Source organism: Amblyomma mixtum, chromosome 4, assembly GCF_055824585.1.
Source record: "Amblyomma mixtum isolate Tamu chromosome 4, ASM5582458v1, whole genome shotgun sequence".
In the NCBI taxonomy this organism is placed as follows: Eukaryota; Metazoa; Arthropoda; class Arachnida; order Ixodida; family Ixodidae; genus Amblyomma; species Amblyomma mixtum.
Genome location: NC_143015.1, coordinates 127571753 through 127598514, shown reverse-complemented (window position 1 = coordinate 127598514; position 26762 = coordinate 127571753). Strand labels below are relative to the sequence as shown.

Below are 26762 nucleotides of genomic sequence, written 5' to 3'. Positions count from 1 at the left end.
GAAATCTATACAGCTTTCTCAGAAACTTCGTAGTTAAAGAAAAATTCTTCCTGGTCCGGGGTCCGAACCCAGGACCACCGCTTCACCGGAGCAGTCGCTCTACCAACTGAGCTAACCAGGCCGGCAAGCTTATGGTAGGGCGAGAGCGAATTGATCAATAACTCGAAGTGGGAACTGTGTAGGTCAAATGTTTAGGGGAATCCCCCAAGGTGGAGTAGATTTGTAATAAGGGAGTAATTACTCATTGGCATCCACCCGAGCGCAGCCATACGGCTGCAAAGGAAAGCTATACAGCTTTCTCAGAAACTTCGTAGTCAAAGAAAAATTCGTCCTGTTCCGGGGTCCGAACCCAGAACCACCGCTTCACCGGAGCAGTCGCTCTACCAACTGAGCTAATCAGGCCGGCAAGCTTATGGTAGGGCGAGAGCGAATTGATCAATAACTCGAAGTGGGAACTGTGTTGGTCAAATGTTTAGGGGAATCCCCCAAGGTGGAGTAGATTTGTAATAAGGGAGTAATTACTCATTGGCATCCACCCGAGCGCAGCCATACGGCTGCAAAGGAAATCTATACAGCTTTCTCAGAAAATTCGTAGTCAAAGAAAAATTCTTCCTGGTGCGGGGTCCGAACCCAGGACCACCGCTTCACCGGAGCAGTCGCTCTACCAACTGAGCTAACCAGGCCTTTTTTTTTGCTTTATTTCTTGAGCTAACCAGGCCGGTAAGCTTATGGTAGGGTGAGAGCGAATTGATCAATAACTCGAAGTGGGAACTGTGTTGGTCAAATGTTTAGGGGAATCCCCCAAGGTGGAGTAGATTTGTAATAAGGGAGTAATTACTCATTGACGTCCACCGGAGCGCAGCCTCTGGTCTGCGCTCCGGTCAAACAATGGTCAAACACTGTTCCCACTTCCCATTTCTAGCAAAGTACAGGGTAAGTGAACCGGGATGATGATGACGTTTGATGCGTGTAGCTAAAAACGATAAATACGGTGCAGGATCAAGCGCCAGTTTGTTATTTATGAGCAAGGAAGGAAATTTTCGTCGAATATTTTTTTTCTTACCTCAAGAGGTTGGATACGATTAGATTTCATTAGCTCAGACGGAGAATCGAAAGGTGAAAATTTAGAATAAATAAATCTTATGGCTTTTCTTTGGATTCTTTCAATTTTCTTAATATTTGTATTAGTATAAGGATCCCACACCACGCATGCATATTCGAGCTTGCGCCTGATTAGTGAGGTAAACGCGCGAATTTTAACCTGAGTGGGGGGCTTTGGAAAGTTTATTTCTTAAAAAACATAGTTTGCGAAAGGCAGACGAACAGATATTTTCAACATGTGAATTCCGGGACAGATTGTTAGTTGATGTCGCACCCAGGTATTTAAAACTGGAAACTTCCTATTGTGTGTGTTTGTCCGAGATGATACCTGTGCTCAAAAATATTTTTTTTAAGTGTCCCGCGAAAGAAGTTTGTTTTTCTTTCTTTAAAGCCATGTCCCATTTCTAGCACCATGCAAGGATGTTAGTTAGAGAGGTGTTTAGGTCAATCCGGTGATTAGAACATGTAATATCTCTGTACAGCAAGCAATCATCCGCAAACAATTGAATCTCAACGCCCGGAACAGTCTCTCACACTGCTATTTGTTCGTATTTCGCCTAAGGTTCCGACCGATGGCAGGCCCCCGAAACTTGTCAGTGTGAGGGACTATAGACACGCTTATTGTAGCCTGACTTCACGCAAAACGAAAATGCTATCAAGCTCAAGTCCAGCAGTAATCTCGTGAGGGCTCCCAAGTGTCTTTCTTGCGCAGCGGGGCAAGATCTTGTCTAAACCACAGTCTCGGCAAACTCTCGCCCGCAAGGATTGCCATCGAGGTCCCTTTTGAACACTCCCGTTGCGGTGCTGTACTTCTTTGAGTTCCTGGAGCCTGACAGTCTCGGCCTGCTTTCCCACATCTCGCTATCCTTGTTAGCCTTCCGTCTTCGCGCCGCTTATTTACTTTGCACCTCGGGATTCTATTTTGCCGTTTTCCGAATGTGGATTTTAGAACCCAGGACTCACCCAAAGCCTAAACGCATCCGCTTCCTTATTCCTAGCCTCGATGTACAGACAAACCGCGAGTTGGTGAGCGTCTTCACATTCCAGTGTGAAGGTAGCTTAAGCTTTTCCCGCTAGGCTACAGACAGAGTGTGTTTCTTAGATCGTGGGTCTTCATATGAGCCGCGTCAACAGCACTGACTTCTGCATGTTGCCGTTCTGCCTCGTCTATGTCATCCCTCTCAGCGCTACTGATCTGCCACGTTAACATTTTTGTCTTCCTAATCGATGATGATGATGATGATGATGTCCTCAGGCTTAATGGCCCATACCCACGGCGGGGGATTGACACACGGTCCTGTAACGCGTGCTTTGGCTTGCCACCAAATTCATCGCTCTACTTCCTTATGACATCCTCGAATTTCTCCCAACCAGTCCAACTACATTTTGTCCTAGAGTGACTTAGACCAAGTCATACAACTCGCACTCTATTTTGTGCTTTTAACACTGCACAAAGGATGCACAGCACAGCAGAGTACCCCAAAAGACTAACTGTGCAAGTTGGCCTTCAGCACGCTCCGGAAGGCTCCGGTGTACCCGTAGCCACGAAGTCGTAGGTCTTTGTAGACGTCCTCGGCGTCAAGCTCGTAGGCAGCGGTCTCAGCTGGCGGGCTTGCCAGGTCCTCGTCGACGAGCTTCTCTCCTTCCTTGGCGACGCGTATACGACCACTCGCCACCACAGAGCCACCCTCGCTGATCTCGAACTCCCCGGAAACTGGCATGACGTGCACGGAGAAACGCACCGTACCTGCACCGAAAGTGGTGACCATGTGAGCCGGAAAATGATTGCTCTAATATTTTAGAAAAATACAAGCAGGCCATTGATCTACGGAAGATGTTGATGTAAAACATTTCAGTCTTCTGAAGCCCACTTTCATTCTTACGCATGCTAAAATTTATTCAAGGAGCCACTCGCAGCGTGTTTTTTTTTTTCAGTGGCGTCGTGCGATAATTATCAACGTAAAAACTGAACGCAGTGAATAAGTCACTGCCTATTCTATTACGGGCCTCTGTACATCAGTCTTAGTAACAGCACTGACGGACCGCGGGCATGTAAAAAAAAACCTGTTGAAAATGGAAGCTTTGAAGGCCCGCAGAGAGCATTTCTGGGAGACCCACCCGTCTTTGGCAAGATAGTGGCCCTGTGAAAGCTGACGTCCTCGAACACCACAGGCACCTGGTGGAAGGGCTTGCCGGTACTCTTGGTCAGGGACTTCCACGCCAGGACCATGTAGCCGGCAGCCGGAAAGATCACTCTCCCATCGAGCTGATGACCAGCCAGATAGGCGTCTGCCTCGTTAGAGCCCACGTTTACCTCCACGACTTCGTAAGAAACCTGGCCGTATGAGTGGTGTCGTATGTTAGAGTGGGGACTATCATGTCAAATACCGGTTTGCATAAAACCAGGCACGTGAAGAACACAACAGAGGGCTCTACTTTTTCGGTAACTCCTGACAAATCATGCTTTTTACTCGTACGGTGCGTTCAATGGCATATAAGGCGCAACTCCTCGGTCGATATCAAAGGAAGGCTAAAATGAACTCGTGACCGAAAAGATTAACCGCGTATGTAATCCAGGCGGTCCACTTCACACTGATATCAGCGCACTATGATGGCCTAGACAAAGCTCTGAGCATAGCTATAAATCAAAGAGCAGGTAGGTGATCGAGAGTCCGAATAGCGGAAATCTAAAAGCATTGCAAACTTGAACGCTCCTGAGCCAAGCAGTCAATAGGCGACAGTCACAGCTACCTAGAACAAAACTCAAAGGCGATAATTTATTCAAGTGTGCCTTACGAATGTGTTTGAACGTGTGTTCTAAGTGGCCATTTCCTGTTTCTAGGCGGCAGGATATCAATAAGTGCGGAGAATGGACAATTTGTTACGAGGCAGGGTGATGTTTAAGATCAAATCAATAAAGAACCCAATTCCCGACACGTGTTGCGTTAAGACTGTGACAGCTCCCGTTCGGAACGGGCGTGATGTCTCTGCAAGACAGGCAGATCTTTCACGTTATCCGGTAGCATCTCGGTTGAAGCATTTTTTTTTCCCATGGCATCGACTACATTAAATCTCCACGGCGCTAACAACGCTGCCGGCTTTCAAATGGTCAACAGGGAGAGGTGTGGCAGCGATGAGAACTCATGCAGTGGGCCCCTGTCCTACCTGTCTCGAACCGCCGAACTGGTTCCACTTGGCGACAGTCCATCGCTGCGAATGGTCCCAGCTCACCAGGTGGCCGATGCTGGGTGTGCCCCTTGGTACGGGGAACGACACCGCCGGATAGAGTGGTGATAAGTCCAGCTGTACGCCGAGTGTGTGCAGCTTTCCTAGCGACTTCAGGAAGAACGTGAGATTGTCCTCGTCCCGCTTCATCAGGCCAAGGCAGGGGGCGTTGGGGCCGCGGGCACGCCGCAGCATAGGCTACGAGTAGTTGAAGGAATGTGTGTTTGACTGATGGAATCAAGACACTCTACAAGCTGTCTAAATGTGCTCACACCTGGTGACGGCGTTCAGGCGCGTCAGTATTTGGGAGCCTCCAGCATTTCAGAAACTCTGGATAGAAACTTTTAGATTGCGCTGGCTGCCAGCACGTGCTACATTGCACGAAACAAAAATAAAATTTTGTATTCGTACAGAAATATTTAAACCTCCGTTAAAAAGGGAGAACTAGACAACTGAACAGTAAGTACGCAGGATACCGGGTAGGCGTTACGATGAGCATTGAAGGCCTGGTCAATTATTTATTCCGTAAAAGCAGGGAAAAGTCATTTTCAAATAAACTGACGCCGATGGGAAATATTAAGCAAAAACCGGAATTAGAAAGAAATCAGTTAATGATAATAAAGAAGTCCTCTGCTTTCTGGGCCAACGTCAGGGTGCTTTGGAAAGTGCCGATACAAGAACAATCATCCAGTATTAAAAATCATGTAGAGTGTATTCTACGTCCGAAGCGACAATCCAAATATTCTGCTGGTATGTAGAAGTACGAGTCACGATGTTGATGCCGACCAGGCAAACATATCTGAGGCACTTTGCATATCGATGACGAAAGTAATGTGAGCCTGCCCACGAGAGACGACCGGAAAGAATGGTTGGATGTCTGGTTACTTAAAAGCAGAGAGGCAACTTAAGGAAAGAAATTTCACGAGTAAAAATCGGTATATCAAGAAAACAAATAGAAGTTGTACTAAAAAGAAAGGTAAATTCAGTTATATTGATTGGGGAAAAAAGAGGCTCAGAAGTAAAGGAAGTAATCTGCGCTTGGTGAAGCCCCACGACACCCAGTGTCAAAAAGGACGCTCACACCATGCATAAACTGTCAATCCATCCATATCATGAGCATTATTTCTCTTTAGTACATATCGTCGATTTCCTAAGGCCGTCAGCACTTGTCGATGCCAACGCTGGAAGCATTTCACTAAGTCGTATGCGGCAGCCCGTAACTGGAGTCGGCCCTCAGTAACAAAATCTTCGCGCACTGTCCGACTGCGTTTTTTTATTTTATTGCGAAAGCAATACTACTCGCACTTTCAAGCATTCGCGTGATCAGGCCGCAGTTACGTTTGACCTTTAGCGGAGTGAATATGGGCGACCAACTCGCTCCTTCAGATAGCCCGGCTGCAGTTACGCCGCGCACGTGTGGCGCTACTGCCGCTGTGACGTCATACCAGCTGTAGATTATGGGCGACCAACTCGCTCCTTCAGAGAGCCCGGCTGCAGTTACGGTGTGTGTTTGCCGTGCGGCGCACCTGTGGCGCTACTGCCGCTGTGACGTCATACCGGATGCTTTCTTAAGACTTCACTTTATTTTTTTACCTGGCATTAATGTTTTCGTTCTCTTCACTCAATTGCACTTTTCGAACACGAGCTGCTGCGTGTTTGAATATAGGGGTCTGGTGCTACTACCTTATTTTGCGTCCTCCCTATCATGTACAGTGTCTCAGAGGTGCTCTCTTCGCAGTCCAACTTCTGCAGAATAAAGGCATAGCTTAACGCTTACCTGTATCAGGCAGTGGGGTCCGATCTCCACGAAAATGGCGTCCTGGGGTGCGTGCGAGACGGCCTCGTGGAAAAGCACGGGAGCAACGAGGTTCTGGACGAGGTACTCTGTCGAGCAGTTTAGGCCTACTGGCTCATTCCAGCTGCTCTCCGGCACACAGGAACTGACCCATCGGCTGCTACGTTGCTTCGGTACTGGGACTAACTGGACAACAAAAATATACTGTGTTGAATTCGAATGCGCGTGTTTCATTTTATTTTACTCTTTATGAGAATAGGGACAGCATTATCCCAGTAAGCGAGAAAAAATGAAAGAGCACACCAAGGGAAAAACAATGACTAATAAGAGTAATAAAGTGTAAATCAGTCAAAAAACAGCTGTTGCTCAGCCATGAAGGCAAAAAAGGAATCTGACTTTTGTGCCTCCAAAAAAAACAAAAAAAACAAAACTTGAGTTCACCAGAAGTGGAAAAGGCTTCGATTAACTGCGGCAAAGCACCAAAAAAGATATTCGTCTCAAAAAATCTCTTTGCTCTTTTATCTGTGCTTTGCTCAATGCATACGGCCAATAATTACGGACACTGAGGGAAGCGTCTCTCTGGGCAGATGCGAGTGACACAGATGCACCAAACAAGAATGAGCGCCTCTACACTATGGGTTGTGAGCACGCGCATAAACATCTGCGGCATGCGTAACAAATTGTTACCTTTGAGGTGGAATAAGCTTTCTTTTATAAAGTCTATAAGTTTCTTATTATCTCATTTTAATAATTACAAGATGTATACAAGGTTTTTTAGGTAATGCGCAATGATCCTTAAATACGAACGGGCAGACTATTTCATGTTGGTGCTGCCTCCCGTACGCAGAACTGAAACTATTTATGGGCTCCAGTGCCTCTCTTGATAGGATATTATGTCCGGCAGCTAACATGGTTGACATCTTGGCTTCGTGACATAAATGGTTTGGATTGGTTTTGAGGGTGTTTAATGTTTGATGTCCCAAAGTGGCTCGGGCTTGGAGAGACGCCGTAGTGAAGGGCTCCGAAATTTTGACCACTTGGGATTCTTTAACGTGCCGTGACATCGCACATTACATGGGCCTCTAGAATTTCGTCTCCATCTAAATTCGGCCGCCTCGACCGCCATCGAACCCGTGTCTTCCGGGCCAGCAACCGAGCGCCATAACCACTGAGCTATAAATGGATTCCTCCGTTAAAATATTAAGCCATAAATGATAAGTTACTTTAAGTCTCACCTTCTGCAAGGCATCCTGGAAGGCCGGTGCAACTACCTTCATGTGCTGGCTATGAAAGGCCACGTTGGCGCTGTCAACCTCTCGGACGAACACGCCTTCAGCCTTGAGCTCTTCGACCAGATCTGCCACAGCTAGCTTAGGGCCAGACACGGTAACTGAGTCCTCGGAATTGTGGCAGGCTGGCACCACGCCATCACGACAGCGCTTCGCCGCCTCTTCCCACGTCATCCCTGAAAAAGCGGTCCCCAGTCACCAACGCAGGATGATAGCAAGCGGTGTCGTTCAATTCATACACTTGGATTACCGCATAATTCAGAAAAGAAAATTCCACCTTGCTATTTTTCGTTTAGGGCTTCGCAGAGCCCTTCCGAAGGAATCAGTAAGCGACTCCGAGAAAGGGCCACGTATGGTAACGAGGAATGGTCTCCCAGAGTTGATTTATTTTAGCTAAGGACCGAGTTCTCATGATCAGCCCTGTAAAGGCCACCCCTGCGCCACATGCATCCCCCACAAAAGCGGCAATGAACACCGTAAGTCTATTCTTTGTTTTGGGTTTGTATATTACCCTTGTTTCGATCCCCTAACACACCAGGTACTCCCCCTCCTCCTCTGCATCTCCTTCAGACTTCGCCTAAGGCTTACCCTTCTTGATGCTCGTATTTAACGTGATCGAAAGTATTACCCAGAATCGACAATCGCTTATTACGTCATACTGCTCCTTCTTTATTTTTTTTTTGCTAGGGATATAAAGCGGCTGAGGTAAGAAGACGCTTTTCGCAACTTTTTGAAATTCGAAAAGATTTTGTTCGGTTTAGTGAGATTACCTTTGAACTGCATGAAAAGCTTCGTTGAACTCCTGTAAACGTCAACTGGATTCAGTCACGTACTTGTCCCCCCAGTGAATTTCTACTGGTTGAATTTGCAGTTGGGCCTTGCCTCAACGGCAGTCATGGAGGGTATAGTTATCGCGGAACTTACCGACCGCGGCCATGGCGCCATTAGGCAAGTTTGCCAAGTCAATGCAGCGCCCTCGCCAGTATGCGCACAGCACGGCCTGTTCACTTGTCAGGCAGCCATCAGCGTAAGCGCAGCCAATTTCCCCTAGAGAATGGCCCACCATGCCATCTGGTTGAATGCCCACAGCTCCGAGCGTGTCTACGAGAGCCACCTGTCAGCCGAACAGAAGGTCAAAGGCAATGTGGAGGCGAGACCTACATGAAATCGAACTCCTAATTCGCATTCAAGGAGAATATTTATTTCATCTTCGGCACCCAACTTGAGAGCTATCGGAAATTAAGCCATGACTTTATACGAATACAACTTCCGATGGGTAAACCGAGATCAAGGTGTTCTATGTTAGTGGGTTTCTGCGAAGTGAAATAAACGAATAAAAGTAAATTAAATAAATATCCGCGCCATACATTCCAACCCGCGTCGGAGCGGGCAGATCAGCTTCGCTGTCTAATGCTAAAGAGGACTTTGCTGTCACCGTCGCCCACCACGCCTCGTGTTGTTATTGTTGCCTCTGAAGTGGTGTAAAATGCAACACGCTCTCGCGCTTTACATTGCACAACGTCGCCTTCATTAACTTCCAGCGGCGCCAACAGATCAGATCAGCTTAACCTGTATCAGAGAATAACATTAGTCTAATGACTATCCAGCAAAGCAAAACCATGACCCAATCAGGCTAAACATTTACTTAGGCACGTCTACTCGGTTTAACTGCGTTGAAATCCTAGCATTTTTTTTTCAAGGCGTCTAGAATGCGTGGTAAACTGTGCACTCTTCGAACGTTACTCTTCCGACGTTACTCGAAGTTTGCTTATACACAGCTAGCTCTTTTCGGTCCCTCCCCTTTACATGCGCTCTTCTCTTTCCCCCAGTTTAGAGCACAGTCTAGCTCCTACATTACTTCTCCCTGGTGTATCTGTCGTGCAGTCGGCCAAACGAAAACGTACTCATTGGCCTATTTGTTTTCAACAGACGGCTCTATGAACAGCAGATATCATAGGGAGAGCAGGCTTATGATTACAGTTGAGATGGTACGGTATAAAAGCAAAAGAGGGGGAGACAGAAGCAAGACTAGACGGCGCCTGCTCTAGATATATAACATATCTAGGCTGTAAAAAAACACACACACACACACACACACACATTACTCCTATATATTACTGCCCACAGGCGTTTCAGGACAGCAGCGCGATCAGTAAGGCAGTACGAACCTGCACAGCCATGACGGAGGCCTGAATTGAAGCCATGGATTGGAACACGTCGTTGTCGTTGGTGACTACGTCGATGACATCTACGCCGAATGTCATTAAAGCCTCGTGCGACTTGCGCATGGAATGGGCGAACGGGTCGAACTGCATCATCTGCCGAGCCATCCCTTTCCACTGGCAGCCCATGCCGGTGAAGACAAACCAGAGGGGGCGCTTCTCGAATGGAACGCGCTCCAAGACCTTGGCAACTTTCATGCCGGAGCCGTCCAAAGGGATCAGAGCGAAGCCTCTATGTGGGAACTGTTTCGCGCTGGGCTGGCCAACCTTGTTCAGGAGGGCGTACGCCGCGTCTGGATAAGGTCCCTCCTCTTCTAGCTGGTCGAGCGTACGCTAGAATGGAAGTCCGCATCACATTATCAACATCAAATAGGCTGGACGACAAAAGCAAGAAGCTCACTGTTGTCAATCCAAAAATATGCCCTCGTGAATGGGCGCTCCTGGATACCACACAAGGTGCCTTTCTATGTATTGTAATTCTCACTGTCAGTAAATATAAAACTATATTTTATTTATGCATTTTATTTGTAAAAATACACACATCTCTAGGGAACTAGCCCATGTTCAACATCATCATCAGCAGCAGCAGCAGCATCAGCCTGACTACACCCACTGCAGGGCAAAGGCCTGTCCCATGTCTCTCCAATTAACCCTGCCCTTTGCCAGTTGCGGCCACCGCATCCCCGCAAACTTCTTAATCTCACCCACCCATCTAACTTTCTGCCGCCCCCTGCTTAGTTTGCCTTCTCTTGGAATCCACTCCGTTACATGTTCAGCATAAGTTTGTAAATATAGAAAATTCATTACCTATTAACACACAAATGAATGCTATAATATGAAATGGTATCCAATCTAAAGGCGCTAAGCAGTATAACGCCTTGCCCTGCATCACATCTGAAACAACGGCATCTGCATGCTCTAGCACCCCATAAAATACCTAATAACTCAAAACGAGCTTGCAGAGACACGCCCAGTCGAAAGCGTGCTTGGGGCCGAAAGCCAAAGCGCAGCCTGCTGGAATAATAATTCCGGTTCAGTTCCGCCAACTGCGCTTTCTCATCCACAACGCATGATAGCGGCGTTTTCTCGCCACAGACTTCGCATATAGATGCCTCCCTTTACCCATTCGGTCTCCCCTTCCCGAGGACCAGGAGTGGAACCTTGCATAAAACGTCCACCTCTCCTTGATAGCTCTGTAGGGAGCCCTCGTTTACTCAAAAGGCCATGTCCGCCTCAAAGCAAACCTAATCGAGCTTCCGGGGAATCTTTGGTGGCCCCCCAATGCATATTGTTGACTGTATTCAATATGTGGACACCTTTCTCTTCTAAAAATTGCCGCACGGCGTGTTTCAATCATGTACTTACTCCATATTACCTCTGAGCTACGAGTAAACGAGTGTTCTGCACTTCGGTTTATTCATCCCAGCCCTTCAAGAACTGCTTATGGGCATGTAATATTCATTTTGGCAAGCGGACTGCTACTTTTCTTCATAGCAGACCAGCTAAGTACTGGCTTAGCTGCAGCCAGGTTAAAGTATATTTATTTTCCTCACAAAGAGGTGTACTATTACGGGCCATGCATACAGTGAATTTCTTCAGCAAGCAGATTCTCACAGTTTTATGATAATCCCAAGAAGTTCGCGCAGCCAGTAATGCACGTTTTAAAAAGTAGAAGCCAATAGATTGTGTTTTGCTTGGTAAATGGGCAGTAATGTCATCAAAGCTGAAAGCGGTGTTTCTTTACCAAGAGTGCTGTCGTAGGCGAAGCCCTAGTTGCTATGTGCCATAATTAGTGCTTCGACACAGCCATCAAAGTACTCCACATGAAAAAGAAAGATTGCTTTCTAAGCTAGAAGGTTTTATCACGATTAAATTGCAGAGAAAACAAAGAATTACACTCACTCACCGACAGTGAATGTTCGCTGCGTCCAGCCACTATAACTAGTCTCGGAATCTCGGGCTTCTCACGCAGAAGGCTGTCAACATGTGGTCCTTGGCTCGACTCGAGAATGACGTGGACGCAGGTACCACCCAATCCAAAGGAACTTAAGCCGACTGGGCCGCATGGGAGAGGAGTTTCCTTGTCCACTACTTCAATGCTGCCATCGTGCGAGCAAGCAATTTTAGGACTGGGCTCTTTGAAGTGAAGGTTCCTAGCAATGATTCCAGTCTCCATGGCAAGGATCACCTTCGCGAGCGAGGCGATGCCTGCATGAGGGGGGCACGCAGAATTAAAGACGGGTCACGCTAACATCATGGACAACTCAAACACATATGTATCATCAATTATCATCAGTAACATCGAAGCCCTGCAAAACCGTGCTGCGCGATTCATCTTTTCTGATTATTCATGTTACACCAGCGTCACCTCATTGAAAACTAAAGCCGAGTTAGATAACTTAGCACTGCGCCGAAAAATTTCCCGTCTATCACTCTTCCACAAGCTTTATCACCATCCTTCCCTTCATGATGAATTATTTCAGCCACCGCCAGTTATCTTTCCACGTCGCGATCATCCTTACAAAGTAAAACGCATTAACTGCCAGTCATTCCATTATGCCTATTCTTTTTTACCACGCACAATAACCAAATGGAACGCTTTGCCATCAGAAATTGCCACAGAATCCGATCTAAATAAATTCCATCATCTTATGCACTCATGTTTCAACAACTAAAAAGGTATTTTTTTTCAGCGTTCTTTCTTCCGCCTTGTCTTCTTTTTATTTTATATCTTTTTGTTTTGTACTTCAGCGCACTTTTTCCACTGTGGTCTTTTTTCTTTTTTTTTCTTCTTCTAGCGGTGCTGTTATTTATTCTCAAATTTTGCTGTTATGTGCATTGTTGGGACCCTTTCTGTGAATGCCTATTTATGATTAATATTTTGTGATTCCTATTTTATTTTAGTGGAATATTATAACCTTATAACAATGCTTTGTACTTACTCCCCCCCCCCCATGTAATACCCTCAAATGAGAGCCTTTGGGGGTATTTTGAATAAATAAATAAATGAATAAATAAATAAACACCTAGCAGGTGTGCTTACGACATCTTGTATCATTTCCATGCGATGCGTTCAAGTTAGACATCTTCAAAACCCTCTGAAGATGCTTGTAGATTTAAGTCAACTTGCGCAATTTGCATAGGAAACACTTGCATTAATCCTGGGGCAAACATACAGATCTCAACTCTGTCAGTGAACGTAGGCAACTTATTCAAACAATTGCCACTCCTGCTTCAAGCTCTTATAGGCTGTATAGATAGAAGCCGATAATTGTAGTGTAAAGCCAACTAGTTGAGCGGGCCTCTTGAATTGCAGTAGGATTTAAAAAAAGGTTGCATTTCATTTAAACCCGCCAATTTGTGGCCTGAAAACATCTCCAGAGAAGCGCTGACGTAGATAGCCAGACGTATCGCATAGATTCTACGGGAACGCTGAATAGGCACCGACGACATGGCACCGGTGCCTCGCATCATGACGTCTGCCACATCTCAGAGCTCGCTTAGCCGAGCACAGGGCTTAGGGGTGAAACGTAAAGGCGCGGACAAAAGTAAACGGAGCACGCAGCTGTTTTCGAATATTTCTCACGCGTGCTTAATCGAAATTTCCAGCAGTGGTACGCGCAATGTGGTAACGGAGGTTGGTGGGCTTTCTTGTAGACAAACAACGCTTCCTCATTTCCAGCAGAGGACGCGTTATTGTACTTTGAACAGAATAGCGTGCTCCGTTTACTTATGGGCGCCCTGTACATAGAGCTTCTGCAATTACCATCACGAATCTATAAACATGACCGAACCCTGCTACCACCAAACACTATGCCAGACTTCTTCCTTATGTTCCGACAACACTTATAATATGCTCCAATCACAAGCTGCTGCGCGCTTCCCCTCCTAAGCTGCTTTTTCTGCGAACAGCTTTCGCTTACCATCGCCAGTTCTTCCGCTTGCTGAGTTACATTACTGCTGACGTTACGCTTAATCGGTACGTGCGTAAGGACCCCTAGTTAAGGTGTGCTTTTAACAAGTTGCTGCTTTGAAATACGTCGTGGATCAGGAAGGGCATTGGTTACAGCACCACAATAAGTGCAGTTCTTTTTTTTTAGCAGGTGCTATAGCACAGTACTGGAATGTTGCGCTACGTTGACGGCTGTGCACGCAAGCAGTATAGTGTATCAGAAACGGCAGCGTGCCAAACACGCAGCCGGTAAGGCCATAAGGCGGCGGATAGCGTCTAGAAAACAAAAATAAAGCGGGTGAAATCATCACTAATTACGTATATCGCCTTGCCAAGAGACAGAATAGGAAAAGCACGCGTCCTAAAATTTGGTACGGGAATAGATCCCACGGCCTGGAATCAACCCTTCAGAGACGCTCTTCGCACGACTGTGTGGTGGTGATAACGGCTTAAAAAAAATATGGTGGTAGCAGTTTTACAGAGGGTGCGCAGTTGGACCGTACCAGGACGTAAGTGGTTAAGGAAGGGCTGGCAGATAAAGAGATTAAAAATAAAGCGCACAACGTTTACGCTTGCTCTTCGCTAACACATCACACAGCCTCCCACAAAATGTCGCAGCATGGCATTTCTGCTTCACTAGGCTTCCACGCAAAGACGACCTGCTTTATTTTACCAGAAGCAGGCTCCGCGTGTCCCACGTTGCTCTTCACAGCTCCAACCTTGAGAGGCTTTTCGCGCTGCGGCGGACAGAAGACGTCGCCGATCGAGAGCAACTCCTGGCTGTCACCCACTTGGGTTCCTGTTCCGTGTGCCTCAACGTAGCCCACTTTGCTGGGATCCAGTCCGGCTTCGTTGTAGGCATCCCTGAACAGCCGAGACAGAGCCTGGTGCGACGGGTAAGTTATTCCTGGAACATCCCACATGATTCAATTGCCGCTGGCTTTCAAGCAAGCGAAGTGCGGAAAGGCATCGAAACAAAAAGAAAGAATTTAGAGCACCTTCAATCTTGAGGCACCTTAACCATCAATCATCGTTACATTGACGTCAGCGAACATTCCCGCAACGAATCACGCTTTGAATATATGAACTCAAACCGCCAGTCTGGAATTGCCGATGCTCATAATTTTATCCCACGCACATGTTGCTCTTTAGTCAAATGTACGGCGTAGAACACTGACGGAAAGTGGTGACCCTCAAGTACATTTTACAGAGCTGACTCTGATCATATCAGAACAAGAGCTAAAATTTTGAGGAGAAGGTTGCCTTATTTCAGCGCCATTGTTTGCTACTGACAAATTTGTTTGCAGCGCGAAATCACTGACAGTTGAGCGACCACAAGATTACACTACTTGTTGCACTTCCAGAAGTTGTTTTACAAGCCGGCTTCCCTTGAGAGGATAAAAACGGGTACGTTTTTTCGTAAATTCAGCGATTAAAGTACAAACACACCCCAAATGACAGCTCTCCTCCCGCGCAACTCCTTACAGGGAAGCAAAGGTGAAACGCCAAAGGCGCCAGTGTGGTGTGCGTTGTCAGTGCACGCTGAGCATCCCCAGATGGTCAACATTATTCAGGAGCCTGGAGGACTCCTGAAAGAGAAAGAGGTTCCGTAGGGCAGCTGCGGTACCTCTTTCTCTCTCTCTCTTCTTTCTTTAACCTTCCTCACTTCCCTAACGGCGTGGTCGATGCGTCCGCCAAGAAGTGATACAGCCACTGTGCCATTTCCTTTCTTCGAAAACCGCTAAAAGCAATGCGGCGTCCGACCTTCCATTGACTCCTCTGCACAGTGGCTTGCCTTCATGCTTGTAAAAGTTTGCTATGGTACAACTGAGATATCAATGAGACCCTAAAGGAATGAATTAGTTAAGGAATGTACCTATAATGTCAGTAGTGTTGGAAGTCGCAAAATCTAAGTGCTTTTATAAGAGAGACGCATTTTGCTAGCCTTTTATGGACTCTTGATATATTTTCTCATCGCATCGTCCTTAATGAACCGTGTTAAATATTGCCCGATCGCTAAAGATTGTTGTTCTGCCTTTTGCCCGAAAATTATGTGAACGGAATGCGGTCACTGCAAAGTTAGGAAATGTACTGATCACTTGAAGTCGTCGCTCAACCTTTAGCTGATATCTTTCATTACGGAAGCAAAGAGAACCGAAAATAGCAGTGCTAACGCCTCTTAAATTTTCAGCTAGGAGTCCTTGTTGAGGACATCAACACATTCTTTCATGCTAAGATAGCGAAACCGAGGAACTTTCTGCAATCTGCATTGAACTCTCGCTGGAATGTTAGTGCCTTGCACGACTTATCCAGATTGGTATAATGATAAGCTTAGCATAATTATCGTTAAAAAACTGACAGGGACACCTAATTTCATTACCGGAAGTGTCATCTTTTTCCGCGTGGACGCATCACTTCCTTCCAGCCAATGAGAAAGCTCTCGTCTGGTGACGTCGCTTGCCTCCAGACACAGGAAATGCTCCGGTCCGGTGACGTCATTTCGAGGAGGAAATGGGCAAAATTTATGACCGCCAGCTCATAATGGCCCAATTAGGCCCCACTGGACAAAAATTTTGTTCTGCCAAGCATTACTACCCTATTCCTGCATGATTCAGCCTCCTCATTCCACCTGTTCACGTGATCACCTAAAATTTACCCTCCCGTTATGTCCACTGTGTCCCCAGACAACCTCCGTTAGTCGGTACATAACATGTATCGTCCAAGTTCATGTTGTTTTCCTTATTTCAGCCAGAATGGCATTGACACGGGAATCTTCGCATTTGTTGTGGTCTTCCTTTTGTGTATTGTGTTGAGAAACGCTGTAAATAGTACAATTTACCGTCCTGAAGTGACCCATGGGCTATCAGGTAGGCCGTTACGAAAGGCTTTTGATTAATTTAGAGCACGTGTGGTCGGTTTAACTCGCGCTGTCATCGCACAGCAAACCAGCGTTCATGCTTTTTGGTTACAACTAAGTGCTCTAACTGCTGCCGGCATTCGGCCCCAGAGACTGGCGATCTGCAGCCAAAATTTAGAACCACTTAGCGACCACCCGGTGTGTATTCACAATGCGTTCATCTCTTTCTTACTATCGGTGACGTTGTTTTCAGTTCTCGGATCATTTCAACCACCTTACCCTTCAAGTTTTACGTGAACGGAAACCATGATGTACTTTTATTTTTACAGATTCCCATTAAGGGTTGTTCATATCGTCAGTGCTTCTCTAAACTACACTCCCATGTAATTCGTATTATTCTTCTAGTTTCCTCTTAGGCCATAGACCTGGCGACATCACCTGGTGTAAATATTCGTACCCGCTCATTACTCAGAACACCTCGTTACGTAAAAGTTTCCTCATTGGACATCTTCCACAGTGATACTTCGTGCTTTCTGCGGCCGAAGCATGAATGGCCGCAGCGGTGGCCAAGTCGTTTGAGGATCCGCCTCGCATGTGGGAGGTGCGGGGTTCGATGCCCAGTGCCGCCGGAGTACCCAACAGCGATACAATGGGTACAAGCTGGTGATGGTGCTCGGCTTCTTTAGTGTGCAAGGCTAAGGAAATGGGCCCTGGACCCCGCCTTGAGTAGAAGAAAAAACCTTGTGCCTTGGTGCTCTTTGGCCAGAGCTACCCTTACGCCATAAAATTCGTCATCAGCACCATAACATTTCGGCCTGACATTGTACTTTACCACATGTATCCTACATAAATTTGCAATTTCTATTACCGACCCCGTTTGAGAATAGGGGGTTCAGTTTTTCAATCTTTCATTTTTAATGTCCTTTTGCCGGCCGAGAAAAGTAACTATTCGCAAAAAAGGCAGCACAGTGCCAACGTACAGTTCGCGATTCACTCCCTGATACCTTTCTTACTGGCATTGTTTTAGTTTCTTTTTTTACACTTTTTCGCCCTTTTGACAACGACGACCTCATTATAAGGTAGTGGATTCCACCGTTTTCGGGAAAAAATTCCATTTCACATTTTTTTTAACACGCGCACAAAAATCCTCTTTTCAAACAGGGCGCCATTCAGCAGTGCACAAAAAAACAGCAAAACAGCAAAATGCCTTGTGGCCGCCCAAGCAACACATCTTGAGATTGCACTCCAACCGTTGCAGATATATCGATAGATTTATTTTTAAAGCTCTTTTTCATGTGAAGTGTAGCGATGATACGAGCTGGAGTCCATCAATGGCATGTTGAGGAAGTGACCTCCTAATACCTGCGTGATTATGTGATAAAAACTATATATATATATATATATATATATATATATATATATATATATATGTATATATATATATATATATATATATATATATATAGGTTGCGAGAGCATGAAGTACTTGACTGCTTACAAGAGTATATAGCGAAGTATACGCTTCGTTAAAGGAAACATATTTATTCGACTCGACGTTTCGATTAGAGGACCGATTTTCTTCAGTAGTGATTTTACTTTGTTAATGCATCCCCTTTTATAGGGTTGGGAACAGAACAGGTAAGTGAGAAACATAACGCATGCTATGTGCTTTGTGTTTCTCACTTACGTGTTCTGTGCCAAACCCTATAAAAAGGGATGCATTAACAAAGTATATATATATATATATATATATATATATATATATATATATATATATATATATATATATATATATATATATTCAGTTCTCAGGCAACCCTGAGTTCTCTGATCTCGGGTACACACTGCGTCTGTGGCTGTGAAGCTGTAACATTTTATTTAGACAACCTCATTAGTGCCTATAAAAGATTAGTGCTCCTTTTTTTTCCGGGGGGCAGTAAACAATACTCCTTAAATTTCTCTCCCACAATGCATTGCTCTCAGTTTTACTCATTTGGCATTCATTTAAAGGCACGCAGGGAGTGTATACGCCCGTGTGAATTTCTCTCCCACAATGCATTGCTCTCAGTTTGACTCATTTGGCATTCATTTAAAGGCACGCAGGGGGTGTATACGCCCGTGTGAGATAGGAAATTTGAAGCAATGTTTTTCATTTTGAAACGAAAAACCATGGAGAATTTCTGATGAGCATATCACGGCGGGTAGTAAGCTTAGTGCACGTGTCTGTACTGTAAATTTTCGCTCATCCTCTGTACAGAATATCGCTTCATTGGTAAACTTACCTTCACTCCTGTAACCATCGGAGTAAGCCTTGATGTGGTTGATCTTGGCGTAGATGCGGCGAGCTTCGGACGCTCGTTGAAGAAAAAATACCCCCACGGTTTCACTTCGGGCGTACCCATTTGCTGCAACACAGCAACTTTCAAATATGCACTGTGCTTTCTATGGAATCGGCAGCAAAGCAGAATTAAGCAATGCACACTCGAGACCTCATCTTATAAAAAAATCTTGCAGGTATTTAGATCCTCTCGGCTCTTGGCCTGTGTTAAAGCTATAGGTAGGGCACTGATCAGGTAAGAGGCAATGTCTTTGGTACGCTGGCATTAGCTAAAACACACGACGATATAATTCTTCATGGTTTTATAGCAAATAATGTCCCAAAAGCGACTCAAGCTATAAGAGATGCTGTAGTGGAGGGCTCCGGACAATTTCTACCACCAGAGGTTCTTTAACCTGCACTGACATCAGAAGCACACGAGCCTCTGCCATTTCGCTTCCATCGCTTCCAACGTTTGAAACGGCAGATAGGCAGAAATAGCAGTCGTTACTTCATCATCAGCCTAACTACGTCCACTACAGGACAAAGGCCGCACCCATATTACTATAATTAAACATTTCCTGTGCCCTTCGCGGTGATCTTTTCCCAGCGCACTTCTTCATCTCATACACCCAACTAACTTCCTACCACCTACTGCTTCGCTCATCTTCCCTTGGAATTCAGTCCGTTACCCTTAGCGACCATCGGTCATCTCTTCGCATTAAATGCCCTGCTCCGGCCCATTTTTCATAACTGATTTTGACTAGGATGCCATTTACCTGAGTTTGTTCCCTGACCTCGTCTACTCTCTCCCTGTTCCTTAAAGTTACACTTATTATTTTCTACTCATATCTCGCAGCGTAGTCAATTTAAATTCAGCCCTTTTCGTTAGCCTCCACGCTTCTGTCCCATATGGGAGTACCTGTGAAATACAGCTTATTGGTAAATTACCATTCATAATCTGAGCGTACCTGCCGAATGAGTTCGACCCCATTCTTATTCTTCTAGGTATTTCACTCTCGTGGTCCGGATCAGCGGTCACTACATGCCCTAAGTAGCCCAATTTCCTTGCCACTCCTCGCTACCAATCTATCCACCTCCCTTCCGAGAGTGTTGAACAATACTTTAGTTTTCTGCATGTCAACTTTAATGCTCGGCGACTTTTTTTGACTGTCAAAGTCATTGATCATGCGTAGTTACACATGGCGGCAATAACATGCCGTACGGCACTAATCTACTTAGAATGTGTTACTCACCGCAGGAGTCAAATGTCTTGCACTTTCCGTCCGGAGCCAACATCCCCATCCGCAGAAAGCCTAACGATGACGCAGCTTTTAAGCAGATCGAGGTTCCGCCTACGACAGCAGCTTCGCAAAGTCCGGAACGGAGAGCCTGTGTGGCCTGATGTAGGGCGCTCATGGCTGAAGAACATCCCGTATCTATTGCCAAGCTGAGTCCTGAATGTAAGATAGCCATCATGAAAAAGTGTATTCCGATTTCAACGTTTCTGGGGGGGGGGGATTTCCCAGGTTTCATATGATTTCTGCATAGTTTTCATAAAAATTCATTGAAAGCCGTATTCTTTATGTGCGACGCATACGAAACGTAGAAACCTCATAAACACTTGTGCTGACGCACGCGGAATGATTGAAATGCGTATGGTTTAAATGTCATTGCATGAAAATCAAGCTGAAGCCATGCCGAAGCCATGTGGCATGTGAAAAACCTGAAGGAAGGAGAAATGTTTAATATTGCCACATATCATTGTAGTGTCCATTCGTTCCCGCAAGGCCGCATGAAAGGGCTGTTATCATTTTGTTCGTGACGCGAGAAACGACCGGACTAGTCTCGATAGATCACAGCCATGAAGAGCTGCATCTACGTGTTTCCAGATTACTATAGATGATCTTGACCTGTTATCTGGAAGTTTCCTTGCCAGCTTTAAATTTAGCGATGCCGCTAGCGGTGGACATTCGTAGTTCGACGACTGACGAGCACATTTCTTGCTTACGCCACTTCGGTGCTGTTTAGTCATTTTGCGGGCGCAAGTCACCCCAAATAAAGAGCTTCGTTTGAAAGCGTTGTTACTGTCTTTCTGACCACTGGACTGCCGTCACTACAACGTGACAATATGTTTACCACATTATAGAGATTTTACGAAGCCATAATTATCTACGCGTCGTTCGTATGAAACGTTTCAGCAAGCGTGCAAATTCACTTCTGTTTTCTTCATCCGTAGCGTGCATACTCTTTTAGAGCGGTAGATCTTATTAAACAGCTCGTTCCTCACTTTCACGGTGTCGTCGTCAACCCCCGCAAGTCTACCTTCCCTATTCATCGATTGTAAGTCGGAAAAGTAGGTAGAAGATTTGCATCTTTAATTTTAGGAGAAAAGAGAGATATGAAAAGTGGCAAATTGAAGATCGAAAAAATTTGGCTGTGGTTTCCCGAGTAGAATTGCGGAAGCAACGGCGCGGCAGTCGCAGTGGCGGCGGCATCTCTAGGGGCACTTTGGCCGTCTAGAGTGAGTGGAGGCGAAAGCGTTTTCCGCACCACTTTGACTGCCTGTGTGGCACTGGGTGACGTCAGCACTTGGATGACGTCACACATAATTAAGTGCTAATTAATAAGTAATGACAAATTACTGATTAATTGCTGGTTACTGATTAATTACTAAATACTAATTAACTGCAAATTGATAACGCTTAAGCTTCGCCTTTAGGAGTGTAACGCTAGAGCGTGTTGTGGCGTGCCAGAGAGTCCACGGAACGCTACCACCCGTTCGACGCGATGCCTTGCCCTTTGAACACAACGCTTTTTGAGGCAAGGAAATGTTGCTGCGACTGAGAGAAGGACGAAAAGGAAATTGCTCGGGCCTGCCTACTGGCTCGAACCGAGCCACCACCGCTGCCACGTGCAGATAGAGGAGAGTTAAAAGATCAGAGGAAAGATAAAAAGACAAGAAAAGACGCGCGTCGCAGCAACAACTGCGTCCGCCGAAGCGGACGCTGGCTGAAAAAATAAATAAGCGGCCGAAGCCGCGATCGCTGGCGCAGTAATTCTCTGTCATCTCGGTGGACACCTGAACCGCACCGAACAGGAAGGGAGGAAGTGGAGTGAAAGTAGACAGAGAAAGATGGGCCGTAATGAAGAAAATGAAAATTGTATTTGAGGAAAGGAAATGACACACTAAGTGTCTCACGCTCGCTCCTCGCGCATGCGCAGCTGGGGCTCTCCGGGGCTCCGCGAAATGGCTCACACCTAGCAATGTGTTGCTTACGCAACAAAAGGTTGGGTGTCGAATGGTGGCCTCGTGTGTTCGACGTCCGCCTCGGATGTGGGAAATGGTTCAGTCGAAACCTACCGCCGGACAATGGTGGGCACAAGCGTCATCCGCCCTTGAGCCGGGCTTTCTTAGCGGTGTGCGCTTGGAATGCTCCGCAAACCTTTTCGCGGCAAACCTAGTTTCGAGCATTTCAGCCCGCAAAGGTGTTTCGGGCTGCTGTGTTCACGTAAATCGTCGCTATTCCTGTAAAGCACCTTCAGTGCGTGCAAAAGAGCATGCAGGTAACAAAAACTGGTCATCGGTTATTTACGAACGTTCTCATTCTTTTGTTCATGTTAACGTTCTTCCGCACTAAGTATTAATGCCTTTAGGCTGTCTCTTAACGGACCACCAGCGGAAGTCTTCTCAAGATGGTAGCGATTTGCTAGCATTGACTAGGTCAGGCTATGTTTAAGGGAAAATACGAAAATAATTTGCCAAAGAGAAACGCAATGAAAAATGGCCTGGCTTAGTTTATGGTTAAGCCTAGGATGCGAAGCATACCGCCGGCGGAGGCTGCGCGTCCGCAAGCGGGCGCACGAGTTGAGCCCCAGCTTTCACAGCTGTTGTGACGTCAGCGCCCCTAGCGGAAGGAGCGGGAGTTAGGCCGCCGGTGGAGGCTGCGCGTCCGCAAGCGAGCGCACGAGTTGAGCCCCAGCTTTCACAGCTGTTGTGACGTCATATCACGTGGCGCGCCGATGTAGGTCAAGTGGTAACTACGCGGCCGCGCGCGGCGCAGCAAGGAAGAGCTCGGTTGTGCGGCTAGTATGCTTCGCATAATAACACTGAACCACAACGTACCTTGGAAGTCGAATGAGTGAGAGATTCGGTTGGCGAGCATCGATTGCAAACTGCCGGTCGTGCCGTATCCATCAATCTTGTCAGTGTCGAAACTGAAAGCCTCGTGGGATTCGCTGTTGGAAGTGCCTATGAACACTCCCACACTTCGTCCGCGAAGGACCTGGGGATCGTAGCCTGAATCCACAATGGCCTCGTAACAAGTCTCCAGCAGCAATCGCATCTGGGGGTCCATGTGGTGCGCCTGCTTGGGTGTGATACCGAACAACTCCGCGTCGAAGAGAGAGAGGTCACGAATCTTGCCCATGCGCGCCGGCAGACCCAGGTGACCTGAATGGATATTGCGGGAACGTCTTGCCATTTCACAACCTTAAAGCTGCAGTGAAGAGGTATCTGGACCCGTCTTTTTGCCGCGGGAACTCAGTGTACACGTTCCGAGCATTCTTAGAAACTGAGATTTATTGCCCGGTGTGGCCGATTTCTCTAATTAAGTCGAATTAACATCCGGCTCCCACCTTTTTTTTTAATTCTCCCCGTACGGTGGGCGGAGTCGACCAACGCGTCGAGTGCCTTTCACCCAGTCCCGTGGCGGCTTGCCGCTCTGCCATCGGTGGAGTAATACGTAGTAATCCGTAGAAGCAAAGAGTCCGCGCGTATTCTTTTTTCCGCGGGCTTATTTTGCGGCTAAACTATCTGCGAATGAAACTATTTATTCACGGAAACGTAAAAATCAAAATAAAGCGAAAGCAAAGCCTCCATGGAGCTGGCTGAAAGGCACTCGACACGTTGGTCGACTCCGCCCACCGTACGGGGAGAATTCAAAAAATAAAGGCGGGAGCCGGATGTTAATTCAATTAAAATTAGGGAAATCGGCCACACAGGGCAATAAGTCGAATTTTAAGAATGCTCGGAATGTGTAGTTTGAGTTCCCGCGGCAAAAAGACGAGTTCAGATTCCTCTTCAGTGTTAATCAAAATTCACCTTTGTGTATCCCGTCTGTTAGCGCTGCCAAACATGCGGGAGGCAGGAACTAATCAGAAACACGATTGCAGGAACACAGAACGCTCTGCAAGTGGCGCGTCATCAACATTTGGATTCTTAATTAATTTATTTATTTATTTACTTTACTTTACCCTCAGGGCTTACAAAAGCATTGTAGAGGGGAGGGGCAGAAATACAAAGGACGCTCTGCAATTTGGTTAAGAAAAGGAAAAAAATAACAATAAAAGAAAAAATAAAGGCAACAACAACAACGATGAAAAAACAAGAACGGCACGTATTCAAAGCACTCGAGTAGGTTACAAATACGCAATCGTTTGATTGAACAGAATGCAGCAGAGTACAGCATCAACGTATTAAAAAATATGAAGGAACAGTCGTACAGAACATGATATGCGCCAAGAGCAAGTTATGAAAAAAATAAATAAAAAAGGACTTCAAAATATGTTATTAAGGAAAATACGAAAGCGGTGGTTGTCGGTGATAGCGACCAGCGCAGCAGGTAGATGGTTCCAGTCCCGGGATGTTTTTGGTAGAAATGAATGTATACGTCGTGGAGTTTTGGCGAGGTATGGCGACTTTGTAGCAATGATCGACACGGGCAGAAACATGAGCAGCATTTGTCATCAGGCGTGTTCTGAGTTTATTGTTATGATGATAAATTTTATGGAAGAGGCAAATACGAGATATCTTACGACGGACAGTGAGAGCGGGCAAATTTAGACTTGGTTTCATGTTAGTGACGCTTGCTGTGCTGTGGTAATTGTTGAGGATAAAACGAGCAGAGCGATTTTGTACGCTCTCCAAGATTTTATTCAGAGATACATGGCCAGGGTCCCATATGGATGAAGCGTACTCGAGATTGTGTCGGACATAGGTAGTATATCGCTGTTTTTTCAGTGAAAATGGAGCTAGTGAAAAGTTACGTTTCAGATACCCAAGCATGCGATTGGCTTTGGTTGTTACGTATGTAGTTAATATAATCTTCCAGGAAAGGTTATTCGTAATGTGTACTCCAAAGTACTTATAGGTTGAAACGGAGTCGAGTGGAGAATCATTAATACAGTAGCTTGGACAGGATGATTCACTGCGGGAAATTCGCATTGTTTTGCATTTTGCAGCATTCAGTTCCATGTGTCAAAGGGAGCACCAAGAAGCGATATTATTTAAGTCAGTCTGGAGTAAAGTCACGTCAGAAGCATTAGTCATTTTACGGTAAATTACGCAGTCATCAGCGAAAAGACAAATAGAGCTAGAAACACAGTTGGGTAGGTCGTTAATATAAATAAGAAAAAGCAATGGAGCCAGGACAGATCCCTGAAGCACTCCTGATTGGACGGATACCTCGAGGGAGTCAGTGTTGTTAGCTGTGACATACTGGGTGCGGTTAGGAAGAAATGCGATTATCCAGTTAAGTACTAGAGGATCGATGTTAAGGTGACTGAGTTTTAGTATAAGAAGTTGATGATCAATCTTATCGAAAGCCTTGGAAAAATCTAGAAACGCACAGTCAGTAATGAACCCTGAGTCTAAAATGAATGTAGATCATTGGTGAACATAAGTAACTGTGTTTCGCATGAGTATAATTTGCGGAATTCATGCTGGGAGGGATGAAAAAACTTGTTTGATTCGAGAACGTAGACGAGGTTGGTGAAGATTATGTGCTCAAATACTTTGCAGGGTATTGATGTCAAGGAAATGGGGCGATAGTTAGACGGTTTGTGTGAGTGGCCAGATATGTAAATGAGAACAACTTTCTCTGTTTTCCAGTCTTTGGGTAGACAGCTCTCATTAAGTGATTTCGTAAAAAAAAAAAACCTTAATGAAATACAGCAGTATTCAGTAGCACAGTGGTCACTTTTAAAAAATATTCCCTTCCGAACTATACACACCATACTTAATAGGGATAATGCAGAATCCTCAGAGAAAAAGAAATCGGACAGCGTGTGTCAATGTCGACAAAGCACATACCTCGAGGCCAGCGGATCTCATCATCTGTGACAAAGTCGAAACCGGCGTACAGCTTTTCCTTGAACTCAGCCAAGCTGTCCGCTTGGGGGAACCTGGCCGAGAAACCGGTCACCACGATGTCCTCCTCTGTGACAGCCATCTACATCAGTAAAAGCAGACCGCACACGATGACACCAAGGGTACGTTAAGGCGGCTTGTACCACACCGTTATTTGACAGGGACTTAAATGTTTTAAGCACGCTGCTCATGATGGTGAGGTCAAAATAAAAAAAATGCTGTCAAAAGTGCTTTTTCATTTTAGACCCGCCCGAATGAGGAAAACAGCCGAATGGTATACAGGGCGTCCCAGCTAACTTGGATCAAGATTTATAAAAAAAACTTAGCGTTCTTCACAGTTGAAACCGAGTGGATGTTGTTAAGGTTTATCTTAAGTTACAGTACCATTTTTTCGCTCGTCCTATTTCAATAATTAGTCGAAATAAATAAATTAACTTTTTAAATATTGCTCTAAACGTTCAGCCGTCAACAGGAAAGTTGTGTAGCTCCACAAATATTGTCCAACCCAGGCACTTCCAACGAGATAGACTTATCGTGGCCGTTTTTATTCGGGAAAAACGAAAGCCCGAGCAGTTCAAAAAATACCACATGACAGCGCGCTCCGTGCGCCCGGATGCGCCGCGTTTACAGAGCTCTCATTCGTGCTTTGTAAAAGAACATCACTCGCTTCGCGCATTTCGTGCTGCCCAAGACAAGGCTTCGCGTTGTGCCTGGATCCAAGATAAGCGCCAGTGGGTTCAGGCGGCAATTGAAAGAAAGCGCGGCTCCTGTTTTTCAGTTTAATTCACACGATGTTATCATGCTTTATATGCGTCTTTGCTTGCTGGGATCTTGCTCCCAAATTCGAACTCATG

The 26762-nt window shown here is 45.9% G+C and overlaps 1 protein-coding gene across 1 annotated transcript in view; it reads right to left on the bottom strand.

Moving 5' to 3' along the window:
* LOC149348180 (fatty acid synthase-like) overlaps positions 1-25990 on the bottom strand; it is a 52609-nt gene extending 26619 nt beyond the window's left edge. Inside the window, exons 1-13 of the mRNA XM_089585762.1 lie at positions 25852-25990; positions 22885-23211; positions 20015-20215; positions 18724-18846; positions 14258-14491; positions 11539-11840; positions 9579-9965; positions 8335-8524; positions 7357-7586; positions 6104-6307; positions 4267-4524; positions 3220-3436; positions 2594-2848 (exon numbers count right to left, since the gene is read on the bottom strand). Of these exons, the coding sequence (XP_089441888.1) occupies positions 2594-2848; positions 3220-3436; positions 4267-4524; positions 6104-6307; positions 7357-7586; positions 8335-8524; positions 9579-9965; positions 11539-11840; positions 14258-14491; positions 18724-18846; positions 20015-20215; positions 22885-23211; positions 25852-25990 (3067 nt within the window). The remainder of the gene's footprint in view (positions 1-2593; positions 2849-3219; positions 3437-4266; positions 4525-6103; positions 6308-7356; positions 7587-8334; positions 8525-9578; positions 9966-11538; positions 11841-14257; positions 14492-18723; positions 18847-20014; positions 20216-22884; positions 23212-25851) is intronic.
* Between the last annotated feature and the right edge of the window lie 772 nt (positions 25991-26762).